Source organism: Panulirus ornatus, chromosome 1, assembly GCF_036320965.1.
Source record: "Panulirus ornatus isolate Po-2019 chromosome 1, ASM3632096v1, whole genome shotgun sequence".
NCBI classification, from domain to species: domain Eukaryota; kingdom Metazoa; phylum Arthropoda; class Malacostraca; order Decapoda; family Palinuridae; genus Panulirus; species Panulirus ornatus.
The window spans coordinates 70,887,707-70,903,469 of record NC_092224.1 but is presented as its reverse complement, the minus strand read 5'-3'; the positions used below and the strand labels follow the sequence as shown (position 1 = coordinate 70,903,469).

At 44.8% G+C, this 15,763-nt stretch overlaps 1 protein-coding gene across 6 annotated transcripts in view; it reads right to left on the bottom strand.

The window, feature by feature from the left end:
- LOC139749449 (atrial natriuretic peptide-converting enzyme-like) overlaps positions 1-15,763 on the bottom strand; it is a 1,171,820-nt gene that overhangs the window by 63,100 nt on the left and 1,092,957 nt on the right. For all 6 annotated transcript variants that reach the window (XM_071663354.1, XM_071663333.1, XM_071663362.1 and 3 more), the window contains 2 exons: positions 1,752-1,909; positions 1,408-1,591 (listed from right to left, as the gene is read on the bottom strand). In XM_071663354.1, the coding sequence (XP_071519455.1) occupies positions 1,408-1,591; positions 1,752-1,909 (342 nt within the window). The remainder of the gene's footprint in view (positions 1-1,407; positions 1,592-1,751; positions 1,910-15,763) is intronic.

Here is a 15,763-nt window from a genome sequence, read left to right as displayed (position 1 = left end):
GAATGGTGGTGGGTCATACCTAAAACAGCGCTGAATGGTGGTGAGGCATACCTAAAACTGCAGTGACTAGCGATGCAAGGAAGTAATAACTTCGCGTTGACTGACGTTGTCCATGATTCTACATTAAATTTGGTGTAGCCGACGTATGATGATTGGGGATGTACATGATTATGTCTGCGCTGTATACTGTCCCTAAATCTGCCTGCGCTGAATGGCAATGTACAGACATTACACCGATCAGGTGGTGTACATAAGTAATGACATTTGTACATAAGTAATGAACGGTGGTGTACATAAGTAATGAACGGTGGTGTACATATGTAATGAAGTTGTGTACATGAGTAATGAACGGTGGTGTACATACATAATGAACGGTGTACATAAGTAATGAACGGTGGTGTACATAAGTAGTGAACGATGGTGTACATAAGTAATGAACGGTACTGTACATCAGTAATGAACGGTCAAGTATATGAGTAATGAATGGTGTACATAAGTAATGATCAGTGGTCTTCATATGTAAATTTACATTTAAGTGTGGTTTACATTAGTCGACCTAAGTTGAATGGTAGTGTGCAAAAATGAGTGTGCTTCTAACGTTCATATGCATCTAAGTTTGCGTTAAAACATGGTGCTCACGTTGAATGGTCGCCCAAGAAAGAAAACTGGCGTTGAACGGTGGCATGCGAGAGAAAATTGGCGTTGAATGATGGTATACTTCACTAAAGTGTCCATAATGAATCTGTATTGAATGGTGTCGTTTGCGTTGAAGTGGTGTGTACAAGAAGTCTGCAATGAATGCTCGTGTATAAAAGTTTATGTTTAAATGAAAAGTATAGGTTAGTAAGTCTTCATTATCTGAAGGGATGTCTGTCTCCTTTATAATGTAGTGTGCACATGAAAGTCTGCGTTGAGTGGTGGTGTTCGTTAGTAAATCCGCGTTGAATTATGGAGTACAAAAGATAAGTCGGCGTTGATTGGTTATGTATATAGATACATTGAATACTGACCGTACATAAGTCTGCGCTGGATGGTACTATACATGAGAAAGTCTGCGTTAAATGATGGTGTACATATGTAAGTCTGCGTTGAACGATGGTGTACATATCTAAGTAAAATGATGGTGTACATAACCAAGTCTGCGTTGAATGATGGTGCACATATCTAAGTCTGCGTTGAATGAAGGTGTGCATGACTGTGTGCGCTGAATGTCGGTGTACAATAATACTTCTGCGATGAATAACAATGTACACAGGTTGTCTATGACAAAAACTGGTGTACATAAGTCTGTACTGAGCTGTACATCTGTGTCTCATTTCGCTTTGTTCCAGGCTGTGGCAGCGAGGGAGTGAGGCACACCTCAGACAGGGAGGAGAGAGGAGGAAGAGTGAGGCATGTAATACTGACCCTTGGAAGCAGAGGGAGGTGGTCAAGAGCCACGACGGGTGGATGAGGGTGGCATCGCACACGTGCACTTTGTCCTTCAGCAACGCCGCCGCCCAGGGCCAGTCGCCGCTGCTGGCCGTCCGCCCCACGCCGCCCTCAACGGCAGGGTCTCGCGGCGCCAGGTACAGCGGACGCACGCCGCACGCTGGGGGGAGATCACGAGAAGTGAGACATGTCGACTTTACGCCTTTATCATGAGAGAACGTGAGACGATGTGAGAGAGAGAGAGAGAGAGAGAGAGAGAGAGAGAGAGAGAGAGAGAGAGAGAGAGAGAGAGAGAGAGAGAGAGAGAGAGAGAGACTTACCCAGCTCAGAGCAGACCATGTAGACGACGGTGCGACGGGAGCAGTTGACGGGCTCGAAGGTGATGTTGGTGGAGTACACGTCCGTGATCTGGACGTAGCCCAGGCCAGGTACGTGGTCATACACGTCCTCCGTCACCACCTCTACCAGCTCCACGCCCCTGCGAACACCAGACCAGAGCTCGTTACACCTCCGTCTGACGTAACACCCTGCACACACACACACACACACACCCACACACACACCCCGATCTCAGTGTAACACCACACGTAACACTGCAGGCTTCGTAACACTAAATCAAACACCGTCACGCGTCATCAAACACTTCACAGCATCACATATCGTCAGCATAACTAATACATTAACTACCCATAAGATTTATGAATTTTCATTTATGTCTATCTTCAGGGAAGGGACCATGTGTGTAAGATGCGACATTTTACAAACGTCGGCAACATGGACGGATGATTTCTTACGTCATGTAACACGTCGAGCAAACATGACAATACATCCCCCCAGTGGGTCCTTTATCTCATAAAACATATGCTCAACAGGTATGACCCGACCAAACACAGAAATGACCTGGTGATGTTGCGACCAGCGGAGGGCGACCCACCTCACCAGATATGTATGTATGTGTGTGTGTGTGTGTGTGTGTGTGTGTGTGTGTGTGTGTGTGTGTGTGTGTGTGTGTGTGTGTACGTGTGTGTGTGTGTGTGTGTGTGTGTGTGTGTGTGTGTGAGGGCAAGCAAACCAGACGCGACTCTCAGCTCTCCATCACAACTTCATCTTTCTTCACTGAGAACATTTTCATCTCTCTCTCTCTCTCTCTCTCTCTCTCTCTCTCTCTCTCTCTCTCTCTCTCTCTCTCTCTCTCTCTCTCTCCGTGGTGCTAACCACGACCTTTCTAAAGGCTTTTGCAGCACAAGTCTGCGCTGATTCCAATGTCTGGGAAATGTAGATTCCTCTGGAGTGAGACGGTACTTTGACAAGACTCTACTCCCGGTGATACACCCTTGCCAAAGGTGACTTTTACACTCGGGGTGTAACCTCGCGTAGGCGGAGTCCGGTAACACCTGCTCAAGCAGTCAAAAATGTAATCATAATACGACCTCCTTCGCAGGTGCTGGATAAACAGATAGACAGATGTCCGCGCGCGCGCATACACACACACACACACACACACACACACACACACACACACACACACCGCACCTAAAGAAACATAGAAGCACAAGAGAAGGAAGGGTTACAAAGATGGTACCATAAATACAGGGAAAGGCTAAAGACTATAAAGTTTCCAATACTGGAAGAGAGAGGAGTAAGGGGTGACATGATCACACCCTCTAAGATTATAAATGAGATCTATGACGATGAACAATGAATAGTTCTTCGAGAAATGTTGGAATGGAGCAACCAGAGGTCATCACACGAAACTGAGCAAGAAATTTAATATATATATATATATATATATATATATATATATATATATATATATATATATATATATATATATTTTTTTTTTTTTTTTTTTTTATACCTCGTCGCTGTCTCCCGCGTTTGCGAGGTAGCGCAAGGAAACAGACGAAAGAAATGGCCCAACCCCCCCCATACACATGTACATACACACGTCCACACACGCAAATATACATACCTACACAGCTTTCCATGGTTTACCCCGGACGCTTCACATGCCTTGATTCAATCCACTGACAGCACGTCAACCCCTGTATACCACATTGCTCCAATTCACTCTATTCCTTGCCCTCCTTTCACCCTCCTGCATGTTCAGGCCCCGATCACACAAAATCCTTTTCACTCCATCTTTCCACCTCCAATTTGGTCTCCCTCTTCTCCTCGTTCCCTCCACCTCCGACACATATATCCTCTTGGTCAATCTTTCCTCACTCATTCTCTCCATGTGCCCAAACCATTTCAAAACACCCTCTTCTGCTCTCTCAACCACGCTCTTTTTATTTCCACACATCTCTCTTACCCTTACGTTACTTACTCGATCAAACCACCTCACACCACACATTGTCCTCAAACATCTCATTTCCAGCACATCCATCCTCCTGCGCACAACTCTATCCATAGCCCACGCCTCGCAACCATACAACATTGTTGGAACCACTATTCCTTCAAACATACCCATTTTTGCTTTCCGGGATAATGTTCTCGACTTCCACACATTTTTCAAGGCTCCCAAAATTTTCGCCCCCTCCCCCACCCTATGATCCACTTCCGCTTCCATGGTTCCATCCGCTGACAGATCCACTCCCAGATATCTAAAACAGATATCTAAATATATGGTGTGGGAGGCAAGTTGTTAGAAGCAGTGAAAAGTTTTTATCGAGGATGTAAGGCATGTGTACGTGTAGGAAGAGAGGAAAGTGATTGGTTCTCAGTGAATGTAGGTTTGCGGCAGGGGTGTGTGATGTCTCCATGGTTGTTTAATTTGTTTATGGATGGGGTTGTTAGGGAGGTAAATGCAAGAGTCTTGGAAAGAGGGGCAAGTATGAAGTCTGTTGGGGATGAGAGAGCTTGGGAAGTGAGTCAGTTGTTGTTCGCTGATGATACAGCGCTGGTGGCGGATTCATGTGAGAAACTGCAGAAGCTGGTGACGGAGTTTGGTAAAGTGTGTGGAAGAAGAAAGTTAAGAGTAAATGTGAATAAGAGCAAGGTTATTAGGTACAGTAGGGTTGAGGGTCAAGTCAATTGGGAGGTGAGTTTGAATGGAGAAAAACTGGAGGAAGTGAAGTGTTTTATATATATATATATATATATATATATATATATATATATATATATATATATATATATATATATATATATATATATATATAAGGAAGCTCTTTTATAAAGAAAAATAGTGGATACACGAAAGAGAATGACTGAGGACGATTCATGTAGATATCATACACAGTTGTACGAAGTCGTATGATAGCAGAGAATGTTCAGGAAATGGGGCTCTACGAGTGTAGAGCTCCCTCCCCCTGCAGGCCAAATCAGCAATTACATAAGCAACATAAAATCCAATACCCTTAGAGCTCTAACATGTACCATATTTGGGCAAGAAAAAGAATCCCTTTGTTTCCTCAACAAACGACTCATGTGTTCCACCCTACACCACGCCCCTCACCAGCCTGGTCGTCCACCGTCCCAAAATCAAAGAGGACAAAACTGCTGCAAATCACACAAAACAAAGCAGTCACCCTAAACTCTGACTGTCCCCCCCGGCTGCCTCAAGTAATCACAACCACTCAGCCACTCAACCATCTCAAAATGCTAGATACTCATTTCTTTGCAACTTTCCCAGAGCTCTCGAATCATATAACTCCAAAACTAACCACCAACTCCCAAATAGATATTGAGAGCTCTTGAGTATCTTTGAGTAGATGTTGTTCTTGTTGTTGTAAACAACTTCTACTCAAAGATACTCCAACCCCAACAAACTTAAACGTTGATAAAACACAGGAATGATACATGAAGTGTTTAACTGTCGGCCGTCCCAACTCAAGTCTTAAACACTGACCCACCAGACACACACGCCCATGTGAAACCACGCTCCCGAGACATACATGAGTTACACAGCTTTCGTTCTGGTCTTCACCCATCCCATGTATGTGTGTATGTATATATATATATATATATATATATATATATATATATATATATATATATATATATATATATATATCCCCAGCCTAAGCCAGGCATCCATTCATCTACCATCCCCGAGGGAAGAAAGATCTGCTGGGTTAGGGTGGGTCGAAAACCCAGCCCAGAATTCGGGCTCGGCCGGGCCCGTGCGTGATTCATATCCAGCACCGCCTGTCACTGCAACTGATTTATACATGCCAGCATACTGTGTGTGTGTGTGTGTGTGTGTGTGTGTGTGTGTGTGTGTGTGTGTGTGTGTGTGCGCGCGCGCGTGTGTGTAGTGATGCTATATGTATGGTTAATATAGGAAAATGACCCGGCTAGGAGAAGGTGTTTTCCACTATATACATCGACGGATGATTGGAACCTCCTCTATCGGGGATCTCGGGTTCGTTCCATGGGAATCAGACACGTTCCATGTTCATGTTGCTGTCGAAAGCCCAGATAGTACGAGCTGACAGTGTCCGCCATTTTCAACACCTACCCTTACACTATCTGGCAGAGACGTAAACAATGTGACAACAGAACATGAATGCGTCCGCTTGTGTCGCGAATGTTCGCTGACACCAACACATCTCTAAGAACATCTTGCCCTGCAGAAAGAACCATCAGGAGCTGAAGTTCTCACAGCCATCCATCAAGAGCTGAAGTTCTCACAGCCATCCACCAAGAGCTGAAGTTCTCACAGCCATCCATTAGGAGCGGAAGTTCCCACAGCCATCCGCTAAGAGCTGAAGTTCTCACAGCCATCCACCAAGAGCTGAAGTTCTCACAGCCATCCACCAAGAGCTGAAGTTCTCACAGCCATCCACCAAGAGCTGAAGTTCTCACAGCCATCCACCAAAAGCTGAAGTTCTCACAGCCATCCACCAGGAGCTGAAGTTCTCACAGCCATCCATTAGGAGCGGAAGTTCTCACAAACATCCACCAGGAGCGGAACTTCTCACAGCCATCTATCAGTGGAAGCCTCGAGCCCCAGCTTGTCAATAAAGGTTCAATTAACCGCAAGTTACAGGTTCTTCCGCAGGGGAAACCACAGCACAGATTTTAAAATAAGATTAAGGCTAACGAGCCGCTGCTGGCGAGCCTCACCCGTGCCGGGCAGGAGCGGCTGTACACCACCAGGCGGGTTCCCAGACAGTCCACCCCACAGCTCTTGTTAAACCAAAACAACATGTCGTCATCCGCACAAACCCGCTACTGCACCTCGTCATATAATGATTTAAAACTAAATAATAAACTCCTAAATTAAATAATAACCTAAAGTATATGATAACCTTATAAACTAAATAACAACCTTCTAAACTAAATAACCTTCTAAATCAAATAATAACCTAAACTGAATAATAACCTCCTAAACTAAATAACAAGCTTTTAAACTAAATAATCTTCTAAATCAAATAATAACCTAAACTAAATAACAACCTTCTAAACTAAATAATGACTTAAATAATAACCTTCTAAACTAAATATTAACCTTCTAAACTACATAATAACCTAAACTAAATAACAACCTTCTAAACTAAATAATGACTTTTGAATTAAATAATAACCTTTTAAAGTAAATAATAACCTTCTAAACTAAATAATGACTCCTAAACAAAATAACAACCTTCTACATAATATAACAATCTTCTAAACTAAATCATAACCTCCAACGTTTATCATCATAAGAATTTCCAAATCACTTTATTCTCCCATCTTAACAGACCATCTTGAAGCCAACATATGCTAGCGAGGTTAAGTTCGTGTGTAACGATGGCCACCAATGTAAGGTGTTCCTCGACTGCCAGAGACACAGGAGGTTCGGTACAAAGATGTACGAGGATCCACAAGTTGGGTCGACCACCACAGCGCTCTGGCCCCTGGCCACAGAAAACGAACAATTCGGGAGGATAGCTTAATTACTTGATTTTTTTGTTTGTCGTTCTAGGATATGTCAGGATTAATACCTGATATATCCATATGAAGATCATACCTGGCGGTAGGAGGCAAGGGTATCCTATTACTCTGGTATATACTTATAGAGGTAATACAACTTTGTATAGTTCTAAACTTGCAGAAAAAAAAATTACTGTAACATCTATGTATTTCTCTCGCCCAGGATACTCTGCGTCCTGGGTAAAGAATAATTCATTCTTTACTGTGTACGATTTTGTGCTTTAATGACCATTAACATTATGAAGTATGTTACTAACACCGTTAACTCGCATTATAGTACTTGATCGCCGTTTCCCGTTAGCTAGGTAACGCCAGGAAACAGACAAAGAAAGACCCAACCACTCATATGCACCGAAACCACAGTTCCCTATCCAAATCTCCGGACGTTTCACATGCCCTGGTTCAGTCACTGACAGCACGTCGACCCTAGTATACCACATGGTTCCAATTCACACTATTCCATACATGCCTTTCATCCTCATGCATGTTCAGGCCCCGATCGCTCGGAACCTTTTTCACTCTATCCTTCCACCTCCAATTTGGTCTCCCACTTCTCCTCGTTCCCTCCACCTCTGACACATATATCCTCTTTGTCAATCTTTCCTCACTCATTCTCTCCATATGTCCAAACCATTTCAAAACACCCTCTTCTGCTCTCTCATCCACACTCTTTTGATTACCACACATCTCTCTTACCCTTTCATTACTTACTCGATCAGACCACCTCACACCACATATTGTCCTCAAACATCTCATTTCCAACACATCCACCCTCCTCCACACAACCCGGTGCCCTGGGGGAAGGGTGGAGGCTGACGCAGGGGTGGCAGGGACGAACCTGAGGGACGCGAAGGTGAGACAGAGAGACCTGGGTGATGCGATGGGTGATGTAAGAGTGAGACAGAGAGACCTGGGTGACGCGATGGGTGATGTAAGAGTGAGACAGAGAGACCTGGGTGACGTGATGGGTGATGTAAGAGTGAGACAGAGAGACCTGGGTGATGCTGAGGTGAGACAGAGAGACCTGGTTGATCTGAGGTGAGACAAGAGAGACCTGGATGATCTGAGGTGAGACAGAGAGACCTAGGTGATGCAGGAGCGAGACACAAGAGATCTAGGCGATGACGGGGCGAAGCACAGAACACCGGGTCAGGAGAAGTGAGATAAATAGCATTACTAACACAGTGACGGGCCAGGAGCAGAGAGGAGCAGGCGGGGGGTACAACGTGCAGGCACGTTACGATGGACAGACTGAGGAAGGCTGGCAACGTGGGGAGCTGGCGGGGTGTGCAAGTGTCCGTGTGGGATGAACAACGGTCACTGGTGTTCGTCTGGTGTGTCCACTGGCTGATGGCAGCCAGCCGGTCGGCCCTAGGGAACGAGACATCGTGACATCTCTTTCTATGTGACCTGGTAGACGGACGTCACCGCCCCTATCGCTATGACTTCACTATCCCCGCCTTCAGTGTGTCCTCTATGACATCAGCTCAACACCATGTAACGCTCTAACTTTACAAGTGATTTTACTAAGCGACTTCACTGCATCCACCTGTTGACTTCCCCTGCACCCAACTCACTTCACTACCATACAAAAAAGACTGAAAAATGCAGCTTTACTTATGAACGTTTTTCTTAACTTAAAGAAAATGTTGACTTCCAAGCAGATGACGTATTTCGTACTTTAGTGATGCAAGTAACACTAACATGTGACTAGACCTTCCGCCAAAACCTTACTCTCTCTCTTTCGAGGGAGAGGAAAAATGACTTCTTCAAATCTCAAACCATCCACGAAATCCTCCAGCATGACGTCACGACCTTTGATACCACGATACGACTCTTGAGAACGATGGTGCGAATCTCAAGGGTGAGGTCAAAGGCTAGACCCCTCACACTCGAAGGCAGTCGTCGGCCCCGTCTTAAACAAGGACCACAACCCTTGTGCTCAAGCGTTATAACGGTACGCTTAAGAGGTTGTGGATTATTGTGGATTATCATCATCCATATCATTATTATTATCATTATCATTATTACTATTATCATTTGGAGTATGGGTGGCCAACGGTCCTCCCCAGGTACACACGAGAGAGACCTGGCTCAAAGGCTGGTCCACTTACCACAGTGCGCAGTGGGCAGTCTGGCTACCCACAGTACACACATCAGCCCTTCCTGCCATACATGCGTCCAGCCAGCCACCCAGCCAGCAGGTGGGAGGCTGGCAGGAAGAAGAAGCAATGAACGAACTACGTTGATGAGTACGACGTGAGAAAGTAGAAATTACATTAATAATTACATAAGGATGCAACTTATGGTCGATGTTATCTGTCATATCCAGAAGAATATAAGAAACTGTGTTCTTGCCCTGGACTCGAAACCCTCCGTCATTGGAGGTTACATAATCACTTTTCTTCTTGGTAAATACGTGTTGTGTAGAAGACAAGAGAAACAAAATATTAATCAGCTAAGATTCAAACTTCAGATTAAAGTTTATATTGAAAAATCTTGTTGGAGACAAAAGGTGTGCGGGATTACTTCTCACACGATGGCTTCTTTATATTCCATCTTGGGTAATGGCTTTCTGAAAAATCTTTCGGGGCAGTTACAGAAGATGGTGCATATAATAGCATCACACAGACAATAAGTGAAGCGACAGAACGGCTCAGTCTGGCTGGTTTAGAGAGGTTTGTGTAGAGGCCTGTGTACTTCCCTCCTCATTACAGTGTCGAGACTTTTTGATTACCAACCTAGTCTTGTTTTCAACATTTTCTTTACACTTCATTCAGTACAAGTTTGGCTAAAGCGTCAACCTGTTATGCTCCCTGAAGCCATTATATGGCAGGGCAAACAGGACAAGCAATTATCGAAAAAAGACCTTACGGTGACCTCTGTAATTCCTTGGCGCTACCGCTCACGTACGTAATGAACCAATCACATCACGGCCGTGGTTCGTCCGTCACCGGATGGTTCCTTACACACACACACACACACACATCAGCAACGAATCGAAACGAAATACATGACCGTCTGTCCCTTAATTTCCCAGGGCCGCCGTCCCTCACCCCTAAGGGGAAACGATAGTTCCTCCCCCCCCTCCCCCTTCCACCATCAGACGACATCTACAGAGGAAACTAAAGTCTCGTCCTTCCTGCCTCCCTCACACACTGGCAATAAACAGTCTACACGCGCCATCTACCCGCCATACACCCTTTCACCCTCTTTTATTTCTCAACCCCTTAATCGAGGCCAGAACCCCCTCGCCAACCCCCCCTGAGGTAGTTAGAGGGAGTCATCAAACGAGGTGGCAAACCTCCGCCATCTACAGCGCTACACAGAGGGCGAGGCTACGGGCCACAAGCGGTCGTGCTGTAGATGATGTCGGGATTCAATTTTGATAAGGGCGTCGCCGGCACGAGAGAGAGAGAGAGAGAGAGAGAGAGAGAGAGAGAGAGAGAGAGAGAGAGAGAGAGAGAGAGAGAGAGACCGCAAAGACAGGAGTCAACAGAATGATGGTGACCTGACAAGAGGATAAGACAGGGAGAAGACAACAAACGATAATGGTGAAACATAGGACGGAGGGAGAGTCGGGTGAGTAATGATAGATGGTACACTTAGGATGAGGCAGGTGAAGGGTATGGCAGACGTGGAGTGAGGCAAGTACTGGATATGACACACTAAGGGCGAGGCAAGTACTGGGTAAAGGATGGAAGACTGAGGGGGAGGCTGGCACTGAGTGAGAGATGGTAGAGTGAGGGGGAGGCTGGCAGGGAATAAGAGATGACACACTAAGTGGGGAGGAAGGGAGAGGCCAGGGGCTTGGCAGGAAGGAGGGAGCCCGGCGTCGGCAGCAGCACCGGCAGGAGATGTGGGACACGACCATCCGCCTGGAGGAACCCCAGCCCGTCCGTGGCTTCACCTCACCATCCTCACACTCATGACTTGTACGAGTCACTATACACGCTCACCACACGCTGCCTCACCGCTAACCTGAACACCCACACTGACACCATCCATCCTCGGGCCACGAGTTGTGACAGGGATGCAACGACACGTACAAGTGAACGGCTCTCAGTCTGACTGATGGATGAAGCGCAAACGTTTATCATATAACAAGTGAGAAAACGTTTTGGAAGAGGAGGTGTAATGAGAAAGGAGCCACCGGGATAGTCAGCCGAGAGACAGATGTGAGATACTGGGGAATCAGTAACGTTGTAGTACTGCTTCACGCCACATAAAATGCACACTATTTCGAGAGGGAACAGACCTAAACCATATACAGGTCGTCACTGTGAGGACTGGTGTAGTTGTCATACCGGCACCAGTGGACAGGCAGACACAATGTGACGATGGTATCACGACACAACAGTTCACACGTGGATATACTGAGAAAGTTAAGTCTGAGCACGACGGGTCATCCCTTACCTGGCCTTACCCTTCAGCATCATGCCGAGTGTCATGCCATCACACCCACAGGTCGGACCGTGGTGCTCAAGGGCAACAGCGTCTTCATCAGGAGGATGAGATGGCCAACATGAGGCAGGAGGATGAGTTGGCCACCATGAGGGAGGGTAGCACAGGACACCAACCACACATTACATGAAGCCACTGCCAAGGAAAACTTGACATGCCAGAGTAAAGACGACGTCAACACGGCGCGAAACTTCAGTACTGGATAGAAGAGACACTGAAGTTACTGATGGACCCTATTCATAACTGCTAAAGACCTTGGATGCACTTACTCATGTGCAGCAACAGCAGCACCACGAGGCAAAGATGCGACATACAAATCCACATTCACGTAATGTTATGCTGAGAACAGCGTGGCTGTTGGAGGGCGGGTCCTACGTATGACCATGCCAGGTATGCCAGGTCCGTCTCCAGCGGTCGAGACATACCAGCCTCCCTCCCTCAAGGAGGAAGTAGTCATAAACCGTAAGGCACCTCGAAGAATTCTAATAAATCCGTGTCATTACACCAATCGGCGTCCAAGACGTTAAAATACAGGAAGCGCGCGTTTGAAGAAGATCCTCAGGGTCGAGAGCGGCGAAATCACCCAAGATGACACTGACAAACTGTTTCATTATTTGTGTTTGTAAAATGTCAACACCTCAGTCTAAAACCCTCTGCCGTCTACAAAGAAAAGAAAGCATTACGGATGGTTGGACTGGACGACTGACCTCAGTGAGGAGAAAATCACCTCCGCGTCAAGCTTCAAAGTTTTGGGACGTAAGGCAAACACTTGTTCTTCTTGATTCTGAGCCCATCCAACTATGAAGCTCGGGCATGTGGTAAGAATCCATCTTCGAGCTCTGGTTCTGATATCGTGAATCTTCATTCCAAAACTTTCGAAAGATTCAACAGAGAAAACGAGTCGACGCTTCCCGAGGAACCATTTTGAGCTTCATGGGACAGTGGTGTCTGGGTTCATGAGCAATGATTCGAGGCTTCGCTGGGAAATCGTCTTAGGGCACACGAGACCTTCGCATGTTATCGTCTAGGCGGCCAAGCACGTCACAGCAGTGCAGTTGCTGGTGCCTGTCTACGACCACAGGACGCACAGCAGAGATCCCGGGGGCAGTGAGGAACGTGACACCAGTGACCTGGCACCAGACGGCGGTCACTGGCCTCCGAGAGTGACGTAGAAGACCTGCCTGATACCTACTGTGTGGCAGATCGTGGCAGAACAGTTCTACGCTTGGCTAACTCATGTTGTACACACCAGGGGGACAGGAGCGATCAAAAAATCCTTTACCGTCAACACACAAACACAAGACACACAGGGGGAACTCACTGGACCTCAGCTAGTGTTCGAGTGTGTCGACAATGCGTATGTTCGGAGCGCTGCTCTCTGGCTACCTGTACTACCCTCAAAGATAACTACTTGATAACTTTACTACACTTTTACATGAGACACATCGTATTACTGACCTCTATGTAAACCTCAAAAAACCACGAGAGCTGATATACTAAACCACTGTCCAATACAACTTATCTACTACGCTCAATAAACCAGTTTTAAACCTTAACAAGCAAGTTAAACCAGACGCAACAAGTTAAACCACATTAGTGTACTGCTGCTTTTCATCAAACCTCAAAAGAAATCTTCCTAATTTATTTAGCTCTTGTTAAACCTTTTCGTGAATCTTGCTAAACCTTTCGTGATATCTTGCCAAAACTTTCGTAATATCTCGCCAAAAGTTTCGTGCTATCTTGCCAAATATTTCGTGATATCTCGCAAAACCTTTCGTAAAGTATTTTCGACCTCTGTAGAAGCTTAAATAACAATGCAAGAAAGATGCAAAATAACATATATAGTAAGAAGTCTGTATAAACCATTGTCACGATTGACTGAATCAATGATAAACGAAGTAAAGAGAATAATCAATAAACCATTATACGTTATGCTGATGTGTGCATAAACCATACTGAACCAATGGCAGCCATCACAAGTCATCGATATAACTGGTTCAATCTGTAAAAATAAACCCTTGCTAACGATCGACTGAGTTCACCAAACCACAAAAAACAGGAAAAACTGCCTTAATGTTACCACCATCAAACCATCACTAACCTAACCTAACATGTCAAGGTAACCTTACTGTTCTGTAGATAAGTTTAGCAGCTGCAGTCTACGGAACGGTTCAAGTTGGGTAAATCATCAATACACCTTACTAAACCATGATTAAACCTTACTAAACCATGATTAAACCTTACTAAACCATAATCAAACCTTACTAAACCATGATTAAACCTTACTAAACCATAATTAAACCTTACTAAACCATGATTAAACCTTACTAAACCATGATTAAACCTTATCTAAACCATGATTAAACCTTACTGAACCATAATCAAACCTAATCTGAACCATGATTAAACCTTACTAAACCATAATTAAACCTTACTAAACCATGATTAAAACTTACTAAACCATAATTAAATTAAACCTTACTAAACCATTAAACCTTACTAAACCATGATTAAACCTTACTAAACCATGATTAAACCTTATCTAAACCATGATTAAACCTTACTAAACCATGATTAAACCTTACTAAACCATGATTAAACCTTACTAAACCATAATCAAACCTTATTTAAACCATGATTAAACCTTACTGAACCATAATCAAACCTTATCTGTACCATGATTAAACCTTACTAAACCATAATTAAACCTTATCTAAACCATGATTAAACCTTACTAAACCATAATTAAACCTTACTAAACCATAATTAAACCTTCAACCATAATCAAACCTTATCTAAACCAAAATCAAACATTATCTAAACCATAATGAAACCTTATCTAAACACCGCTAAACACTTGCGAAACCGGAAGACGATCTACTTAAACCACCAATCCCTACCTTTCATTAAAATACCACTAAACCTCCCTTAAATCATAGTAAACCACCACAAAGTAACGCACACCAACACATCTTGCTAGATAGATTATAAACCCAAGTCAGTCGTTGATAAACCTCGTTAAACCACTCAATGCCTTAAATGAATCATCGGTGGACTAAACTAAGCCAAGAAAAGAAAAACACTTTACAAAGAAACACCAAATTAAACCTGTAATAGAATATGGAAACTAAACCACATCAGTGATGAACGTATCCATATACACCACATTAAACCACACTAAACCACCATTAGATAATCCTCTAAACCATATCCTGTTAATTCAATGATAAACCGTCAATAACCTCTGCGTAAACCACTGTTAAATCTTCCCACAAACCTGTACAATGAATGGACGCAAACTCCGGATAAACCTCTCTAAAGCTATGCTCACTAAACCAGGTTCATGATGTAAGAGCGAAGACGTTGTAGCGCGGACCATAGTGTATGGGTAAGGCCATTCTCGGGCCACTGTACTTACTGGAACGTAAGTTCACCCTTGGTACTCAAGTTCCCCTAGATGGGTGGGTCATTCTTAGGCTCCCATGCTGAACTTGGATCCAAGTTCGCGCTTGGCATCTTAAGTTCCCAAGATGGGTTGGGTCTTCTTAGGCTACTTACCAAACTTGGACCCAAGTTCACTTTTGGCACCTTAAAATTCCCAAGCAGGTCAGGACCATGGGTAAGTTACTGTACCTAACTTGGATCCAAGTTCACCCACGGAACCTTAAGTATCTAGAGAGGCAAGACCTGCCCACTGACGTACATGTTACATATTCCTGTAACCCGAACACATGCATGACTCCCCCTCTCCTCCTCCTCCTCCTCCTCTCGCTTTGAGGCACAAGCGAAAGAGCGACTTGAGGCAGAGGCGCGCGCGCAAGAGACAGACAGCTCGAATCCCAAGAATCATTTTCGCGTCGTGGAAACGGCGACGAGATGAGGGAACTGGCCGACTCAATACATAATGTATAAATTTTAGTGAGAAAATAATTGAAGGCGGGCGAGG